The sequence below is a fragment of the Egretta garzetta genome, unplaced genomic scaffold (assembly GCF_000687185.1).
Source record: "Egretta garzetta isolate BGI_Z169 unplaced genomic scaffold, ASM68718v1 scaffold94, whole genome shotgun sequence".
In the NCBI taxonomy this organism is placed as follows: Eukaryota; Metazoa; Chordata; class Aves; order Pelecaniformes; family Ardeidae; genus Egretta; species Egretta garzetta.
Window position 1 is genome coordinate 3,236,074 of NW_009259683.1, and position 9,697 is coordinate 3,245,770.

Genomic DNA, 9,697 nt, shown 5'->3' on the forward strand with positions numbered 1-9,697 from the left:
GTATTGCAGTATTCTTTCATGAACTGAGAAATCTTCCTTGTTATCTAAATGTTGTTCTAAATATTGAATTGGTCTTGTTTCATTACGGACACAAAAAAAGGGATTTCAAAACTTGGCATAAAATATTTTTAAAATGCATGAGATGAAATAACTATACCCACTGCCTAATGACCTGATAGATACTGGTTTCTTTGTTACCCGCACTTTCAACAGAAAGTGAAATACTTATGGACAGGAATATTTACTTGGTAGGTCTGAGCCCCTGCAGCCCCAAAACTGAATCTTTGCCTTTTTTTCAGTGACAGGGATTGTAGTTTGATGTGGCTATTCTCAGTTTTACATTTCTATGAGCTTTAGCGTCTTCCACAGAGTTTGGTGTCATCTGAACATCATAGTACAGAAATGCTTCTTACATGAGCTTTAAACTTGGGAAGGCTCTGCATTTGTGTACATCAGCAGCTTTATCCTGTAAATAGGCAGAAAGTTTTATCCTGTAAATAGGCAGAAAGTTTTATCCTGTAAAATGCAGAAGTTAACTAGCAGTGATTACTGTCTGTGCCATACCACTCTTCCTCAATTCTGTTTCTTCCTTTTCTGAAGAGAGTATTTATTTTGTGATGAGCTTAGGTGGGCTACAGTTGCATTCTTCTGTGTCTCTGTGCTCAATGCATTGGTTTTGCCAGAGACTGGTGTTCCATACTGGCTATCGCTGGAATAAAGTCTTTGCTACCTCTCCCTAATGTTACCACAGCTCAGTGTTGCCTCAGTAAAACTCTGGGAACTACTATTTGAATTCCAGAATTATTTCCAGATGTCTTGTTACATTAACAGCAGGGTTAGATTAACAGTTGGACTTGATGATCTTAAAGGTCTTTTCCAACCTAAACCGTTCTACGATTCTATGATTATTGGTGCCACTCATTCTTAAAGAGTTTATAATTGCTTATTCCTAGATAGCTGTTCCATAGTGGCATTCCAGTGTCTTTTACTAAGATGCTAGACCTCAGGGATTTAAATACCTTTTCAAAAATAGTATTTAAGTGCATGTAAAATTTTACTTAGACTTGCTGATGTAAAGTCCTGCATGTTGTGCTCCCTTCCCTACAGTGTGTCATCAGAGAGAGACATTTCTCTTCCAAGTCTTTGGACTTTAATCTCTGAAAATTTAATATTCAGACTTGTCTTAACAAGCACCAGATCCACAGAACATGTCCTGTTGGAAAGAAAGAGAAGAATAAATATGCTTTTATATGGTTTGCCAGGAGGTGAACCTCATTCCTTATAAGCAAGAAAGTGTGTGTATTAGAGCGGACCCCAGTATAAAATTCTTTTGCAGACAGATTCAAACTCCTGTTATTGTGACATAAATGCATGTTTCAAAAGATGGAAAGGAACAGATGAGAACTAAGAACAAACCTTGCAGAATGAATCTGCAACCTTCATCCCTTCCATTGATTTGCTTGCTTTTTCATTTGTACATATTGAGCACTTTTCCCACTTCTAAGTAATGCCCTAACTGGCCCTAACTCATGCCAATAAATATTTTACATTGGACGGTTGCTGCATAGATACGGCATGTGAAATTAAGTTTCTTAAAGAAACATCAGTCCAATTACTTTTTCCTTGTGTAGGCCTTATATTATGAAAACTTAAAAATATGTGGGATATTATGTTAGACAGGATATTTAAATAAGAATATGCAATGAAAAGTATGTACAAACTAACCAGGAAACATTAATATTGGCACTTGCCTTTATTTTAATTGTACAATCTAAAGGTGGTATTAACACATGATTATGCATTTAATTTTCTAGTTTGATTAAAAACAATTGCATGAGCTTATTCATAGTTTAAGTGGTTCCAATTGGCTCTTGAAGTCTTTCACTTCAGTGAAGAAAATGGGATGTGGCAAACTTGAGCTCCAGTCTTCATTGATCATTTCAGTTTGACCAATGAGTTTTCTGCAAGCCAAGGTTAACAAGGCTTATAGATATTAGTTTACAGAGTAGGGCTATATAATTTAAAAAATTATCCTTCTAGAATAGCTTGTAGATATTACACAGTGTTACCATTATTGAAAGAGTAAGGCTTAATTTATTAGCCTTCATTCACAATATTTGGGAAATGAATTAGTGAATGCTGTTCAGAAAGGATTTCAGGTATCATTCAGCTCTACTAAAACTGAAGCAGATTACAGCTTCCAGGTCTTTTTTTTTCAGTTGCTCATAACTTTTCTTTTTAGTGATCCCAGCAGCCAAGGGGGGACGCGGAGGAGATATGATTTTGCCAAATTTCTTTTGGCTGTTTTAAATGTAATTTTGTTCAAAACGTGTTTGGAATTGCATTACAAATTAAAAAAAAAAAAAAGGCAAAGCATAGTGTCTGCACTAATACAATTTAAGAAGTGTTGAAATTACTTTCTTACTGTGTAGGAATCACTCCCAGCAGTTGGTGAAAAAATAACCTGAAGACTTTCTTTCCTCTCTGTTCTTTCTATTCACAGTTACGCTGGTTGAAACCTTTTGCTATGTCAGCTGACATACCAGCATTTTCAAAGACGTTGTGGGCATGTCAGCCACTTGCAGAACAATGTGAATAGCTTCAGAGTCTGACCTGTTGTGTGTGCAGGGGAATGTGTCACTCTTGAAGCATCGCTACCTTAGGGAGGCAGCTTGGCAGTAGTTATAATGGCCAATGATGCTACAGAATTTACAGTGGCTAACGAAGAATATTATACATGATAGAAACAGGAGGGTTATTTAGATAGGCATAATAGACTGTAGTTACTGAAGTATAAATGACTGTGAAAGAAAGGACCAGATTTTTCTCAAGCTGTGTCTGCTATATACCATACGTTGTATTTAAAGGAGACTGAATCGTGGTAAACAGTCGTAGGCAGCTCAGTGCAGAAGGTGAGGATGTATGAGAGATAGGGAGCCAGTGAAATGACCAGATAGTCTTTCTGCCTTGGAGAATGGGGGATGTGGCAGGGAGGAAGGAAGCTGCCCCATACCATTGGAGTTACTTGCTGCTGTTTTGGCCACTTGGGAATATTGGCAGTTGGCAGAAGCTGAAAGCAGCCCCAAGGCCTGCAAGCTAACGCTCCTTTAGTCGTCTTTGCCCTTATCTGGAGTACCTTTGCTTTTCGAAGTAGTTAATAATCAAGGCCCAGAAGTAAAGGCCCCTGGTTTTTTAGAAAACGATCCAAGCTGAAAGGCGATACATTCACAAACACAGTGCTTCTGGTCTCAGCATGGACTGCAAGTTCACTCCTGTCTCAGGACCATAATTTGCTGGCTTGCCAAGTCCATTCTGCAACTACTCCCAGCAACCATATCACATAATTCTTTTCTGAAACTGAACAAGTTTTATCTAAAATGGGGTTTTACAAAAGTCACCCGCACAACTCAGCTTAAAAGGCTGAAAACTATCTAACTCTAGCTTGCATTATTTAGGGTAGTTTGCAAAAGCAGAGTTTGTTGGTATTTAGTATAACCCACTCTGTGACCCTCCTTAGCGAAGGAAATCTGGTGAGATCTTACCCTGGAGTCACAATAGTAGTTTCCCTCTTTCTGGTTTCATTTGGTCTCCCAGGGAGAAGTAATAGTCTCCCATGTGACAGTGGGAGAGGGAGATGTTCACCTTAAGGACATGCATTGAAAATAAATCTGAAACACATTTCCTTGCACATAATCCAGCTCTTTACATTGAAATTACCCTTTGGATTTAGAGTGGTTACAAAAAGTCGGTGAGCAAGTCTTGGGCTACCAAGACCATTGAATGGCTCATCCTGTTCTTGAGATTCATTTCAGTGGAAGGTGCAGAAAATATAGATTTAATTCTTTTATTCAAACTCAGTAGATGGTTTGGGACAATTAATTTCCAATTGTTTCCCAGTAGAGCAGATTTACTTGTATATTAATGAGGCACAGGTGTTAGGCCCCTGGTGCCTGCATGCCTGGGAGGCATATTTAGGTTGTTTATCTAGTCAGCCATAGGTACTGCAAGGTACTCAAGCTTGCCTTTAACAGTTTATACAGTGAGGCTTTTTAATTTTTTGATGTTTTTTTAAATTTGCTAGCACCTGTTAAAATTTTAAAACTGATCATGTAGAAAGAAGTAGGAGTGATTTCAATAGTAAATAGCACTAAATGTTAAAGAAAGTCATCTTCTATTATGCTTAACTGCCCAGCTTGGCATTAAGAAGAAAAGAAGGTTCATTTAAGCAAATATGTCATGTGAGAAGCTAATACAGTCAACAGTATACTTTTCTGTTGCATATTTTTGGAATAGGTACTTCTTTGTCTACAGCTGAAACATGAATGTGCTTATATTAATATTCATTTTTCTTGTTTATTCACTGAACTGCAGTACCAACATTTTAGAGGAAATGGAATAGCCTCCATAGACATTATGAATTTCAGTAGCTGGCATAATTATAGCGATCTACATATTCATTAAATCCAAAGAAGAAATGTGTCCAAAAAGACAGCCATGCGTTTAGAAATGGTACACAACTAAATATATACATTTTAAAAAGTTCCTTTCCTCTGCTTATCCAAAATTGTGTAGTGTCATATAGTCCTTAAATCAGCTACGACTTAGACTGTTTTTTTTCTTTAAATGTTCATTCTTTTTGCTTTTGCATGCAGTAAAGAATGGGAAGAACTATTTGTAAACAACAATTACTTGGCAACTATACGGCTGAAGGGGATTAATGGGCAGCTGAGAAGCAGCAGGTTCCGTAGTGTTTGCTGGAAGGTAAGAAGAGAAAATATTTATTTACAGTTTGTGGTTGCAATATATCAACACATTACCTGATGCGCTGGAAGATTATTGATGCAAAGAATCATGAATTTTCCAAGAGACTTCATCCCAATGTTTTCCTACTCATTTTTATAATTCATAGGACATTTGCTAATCATATTGAGTTGCCTTAAAGCTGAATTGCGGATGATAGCAAAAAGACTCCTAGGAAAGGATCTCTTTGTGCTGGGTGGTATGTTTAGAATTGCGTACCACACAGCCATCTCTCTTCTCAGTCTCTGTGCAGTGAAGTCATGCACTGGAAATAAAAAAGAAGTTTGTCTCACAATTTATGTTTTGTGGAACTTGGGACTCCTTTAAAATCAGTCTGATGCTTCAGCTAGCAGCTTTTCCCAGTGAACTGAGAAAATGAGGACCAATCCATCTTGTAATGACTGGATAGAGACGGAAGCCAGGTCTTCCAATCTTAAAACACAACAGGTCCTTGGAGGTCTCTCACTGTGTAGTTTAAAATTGCAGGGGAATGAAGAGAGAAAGCAAGCAAAGTAATACTAAGTAATGCTATATTAAGTCAAAAAGAATTTTGTTGCACTGGCATCAGGTCTTCTGTTCTACACTAACTTTGATAGTAGAGAATATTTTCCCCTAGGAGAGATGCTGTATGTTAACACTGATAATTTAAATTACCTCACTTAGAATTTCTCAAGCTTCACTTTGCCACAAAGACCTATAAAAAGAAAATGAAAATACTCTTTGTATATGAATGAAAGAAATTTGAAAATTGAAGTTTGAAATTTGAAATGTAGGTAGCACTGAGCAAATTTAACATTAAGGAAAATACTTTCTTCAGGAGGCCAGGTGAACATATGCCACAAGCATTGGTTTACCAGCCTCTTTCTTCTTGTTTTTTCTTTGTCAGTATTTATTATTTCATAACAGTTTATAATGTGTAAATAAAAACATTTAAAAACAATAAAATACTGGTTTTTTCCTTATTTTATATTCAGTTGCATAGTATTTTCTGACAGTTTTCTTTTTAACCCTTTTTAAACAGAAATATGAAAGAACAGATATGTAGGCATTCTCAAGGACTTTTTGCAAAATCAACTCTTTTAACAGTCTTGCAGAATTCTATAACATGTTACTTCTCTATAGACTTAAGATTTTCCCTTTCCCCATTCCTTCTGCAGAGTGTATCTCTGAGTGCTTCGTTTCTGCTCTGCATTCATGTTTGGTTTTAAGCATGTTGCTTTAACTCATCAGTGTTACGTAAATAGCTTCAAGTTTTGTGCATTTATTTTCATCTCTTCTTTCATTTGGTTTCTGCCTTGAAAGTCTCAATCAACTTTACTGAAGTTGTGACAGTTTACAAACCTTGAGCTTGTGGCTTCAGGTTTTTTAATGCTTTATTTCCTACCATAGAACTGTTATTGTTTCTAGCTTCTTATTTTATTCAGTACTGGAAAGTACTGAAGCCAGGAGTATTTTATAGGTCTTTGCTTTCTTCTCCTTATGTATAGAGTACTTGCTCCTCCTTTCTTAGATGGTTCGTGCTGTCTGTTAGGATTTATATGAAAAGCTAGGTTAAATTGATTAAACTTAATGGATTTATTCTGTTTTGTTTTATAGCTGTTTCTGGAGGTTCTACCCCAAGACAGAAGTCAATGGATTAAAACCACTTCAGACTTAAGAACTTCTTACAATAAGATCAAAGAAATTGTAAGTTGGTACAAAAAATGTTCTCTACTCTCATGCATTGACATAGGTATTAATATTTACAATATAACAGGAAAGGATTTGATTTTTTTCTGTTTTTACCCAGCACATTACAAACCCTCGGAAAGCAGGACAGCAAGATCTGATAATCAACAACCCACTCTCTCAGGACGAGGGGGTAAGTTGGCCCTTGGTTCTATCAACATATGTGCTACTAAAATTCTCATCATCATCATACTGACACAAGTGAGTTCTTGCTGAAGAAGGAAAAATGGCAGATGCTAAAATCTCCCTCCTAAATTTCCAAACTGATCTGTGCTAACAGTGAGTCACAGGCTCTGCTGAACAACCAGAAATCCTCGTTTCCAGGTTAATATTCTGATTTTTAGGGCTTATCACAGAGAAGGCTGTGATGAACAAAAAATCAGTGCTGGACTATAAGCATATCCTTTCTTTGACTGATAGGCTTTTTTATTGCTGTGTGTTTTCATTTTATATGCAAAATGCCTCTAATTGAAGGAGTGTTTAAATAGTCAGTATGAAGGGAATGCTGTTAACAGCAAATGCTGAAGAACCCTCCTCTGGAAGACTGTTCAGCCTTGGAAATTTTTCTCCAGCAAAACCAGAATTGTTGTATGCCTGCGTTGTCTACGTGCTGAGTTAATGTCTGAAGCACTAGGCTGCAAGATACACATTTCTTCCAAGGTTTTTAATTCTTTATACAGTTAAAAGAAACAAAAGTTAATTTTCTAATCAGAAAGCAGCCAGCTGCAAAATGACAGATCCAGCTTTTAAAGAAATACTGAAAATACGGTAAAAGTATTTGGCCTGACTGTCATTAAATGCATGGAAGACCATATTTTGTTTGTATTTAGAGTGGTACTCTGCTTCATATTTAACATAGGAGAGATAGGTTTGCTTGTGGAAACATGGGAGTATTGATCATTGGCATATTGGCTCCTCCGCAGCCAGCATGACAGTGTATGCATCCAGCTGGACAGAAAGTTGCATCAAATGTAAAAGATTTGAGGTGTTTCTGCTGTAGTTTGTGATTATACGCAGTGGTACAACCTTCTTTCTGCCTATGATGTCTTTAGGAGATAGAAGACAAAGGTTAACATGTCAGAGTATGTGGCAGGGGATTAATCTATAAAACAAAGCCATGGGCCAAACCAGGCACAGGAATGAAGAGCGAAGTGCCTCTGAGCCTCTGCTGTGACTTAAAACCCTTTCAGTGTCCTGGGGTTTGCATCCTTTTTGCCACAAAGATTCTGTTCCCTTTGTCCTTTGCTCTGACAAAACAGGGTGGGAGCAGGAGCAGCGGAGTTTTAAAATGTGAGCTAGCTACATGAAAAGAGCTGCGAGTTAAAAAGATACTAGTTTTACTTAAGACATTGCCAAGGATATAAATACTTTTAAAATTAGGGGTTTTTTTCATAGTTTGTAACACAAACTTAGATGCTAATTAACACTTCCTTCTTTGTTATTTGACCTTGCTTCTGCTAGGTAACATTAATTTACTTTCTGTTTTCTTTCTGGGGAGCATAAGCCACCATGGCAATGAACTGTTTACAGGAGAGCAAGAAATTCTGGAAGTATTGTAGCCACTCTCTTTGTACGGTATTTCACTGGTGCTGCTGCTACCTGAAAACTAACCTGCATGAAAAGACTGCTATAGATTTTGTTCCTTCTGTGTTTTGCTCAATATGGCCAAGCTACCATCCCTTTACAATAAAGAAGAGGCTTTACAATACTTTTCCTAGAACATACGAACAACAGCATTTGCTGACTTCTTTCAGGTTAGCTTTTGAAAAATACTGGTGAAGGCATGGAAACCAAAGAAAGAGAATGGAAATGGTCATAAACACAGATATAGAAGAAGCTAAACCTACTTCAAACTTTTTGTTCTTTTTTTTTTTTTTTTTTTTTATGTTGACAGTGAGCTTTAAGTACCCTGGTTTTCTTAGAATGGCCAGCCTTGACCTGCATTATGTATATGTACCATTAGAATTATGTCATTTTCATAATAGGTATTTGATCTTTATACATTCCTTATTCGATTTTGCCTCCACTAAGACAAACTAGCTTACTGCCAAACAATTCTTAGCGTGGAAACTATAGCAGCTTCCAATCAGAGTCCGCACATTCATAGGAGAAATGTAGTACGGCACGGTGTTACAGACCTTTTTCCATGAATGAACTGCTGAATTTTTTTCAGTTGAGCTGCTGGTTCTGGTAAGTTTGAATTTACTCTGCCTTTCTAAATAATCTTCATAGACCCCTTACAAGTAACTCACAGACCTGCAGCCATCCAGTAGGCAAGTGGAGTGAGCCTAGAACAAGGATCCACGAACTTGAATGTTTTCATCTCTGATCTAAACTGACTTTCTCAGATACCTTGGGCTGGTCACCAACATTCTTTTTCACCCATGAAATATTGATGTACCTATCTACCAGGAATGTTGAGGATTAATTAGTTAATATTTGTATAGTACTTTGCGGATGTAGTATATAAGCCTGAAGTATTAGTAGAAATCTCTGTTTCATAGAATTATTTTTCCTTATTTCAGAGTCTTTGGAATAAATTTTTCCAGGATAAAGAGCTTCGAGCAATGATTGAACAAGATGTGACAAGAACGTACGTAGATCTTTATAGAAATTTCTATATATAAATTTAGATTCTGCATTTTTATATGGTATACATTATATTGTGTTTTCTTGACTTTGGTTAGTGTAAGTATCAGGATTCTTGAGCATGAATGTGTAGAAACATACATTAAATGTAGAAAAATACAGCTTTCTTAGAGTGAAAAATGAGAAAATGGAGTTAAACATTAAACCCTGGAGATTTATTGGTATCGTTGAAGAAAAGCTCTTTTAAATTAAGATATTAGGAAATGTATTACCATGTGAAATTTAAGGTAGAGTTTTCCATATGAAGCAAAGAAAAGCTAAGAGAAACTGAAAGGTCTTATAACTAAATTATGATCATAATAAAAGATTGAACAGATTATTTTCTTTAATTCTTAACACTTATTCAATCAATAATAAAAAAACAGTTTGTAATTAGTAAGGGAAATGTCACTCATCTAGAGAAGTTAAGCATTTCTATTTTTATTTGTCACTTTTCTAGTGTTATTTGTCACATATGCCTTTTAAAATTTTTCCTAATATTACTGTGTTTTCTTCTTCTTGGCCCTTAGGTCATTCCTGC

At 36.4% G+C, this 9,697-nt stretch overlaps 1 protein-coding gene across 1 annotated transcript in view; it reads left to right on the plus strand.

The window, feature by feature from the left end:
* TBC1D5 (TBC1 domain family member 5) overlaps positions 1–9,697 on the plus strand; it is a 294,668-nt gene that overhangs the window by 141,279 nt on the left and 143,692 nt on the right. Inside the window, 4 exon segments of the mRNA XM_035894107.1 lie at positions 4,653–4,761; positions 6,397–6,486; positions 6,590–6,661; positions 9,054–9,121. Of these exon segments, the coding sequence (XP_035750000.1) occupies positions 4,653–4,761; positions 6,397–6,486; positions 6,590–6,661; positions 9,054–9,121 (339 nt within the window).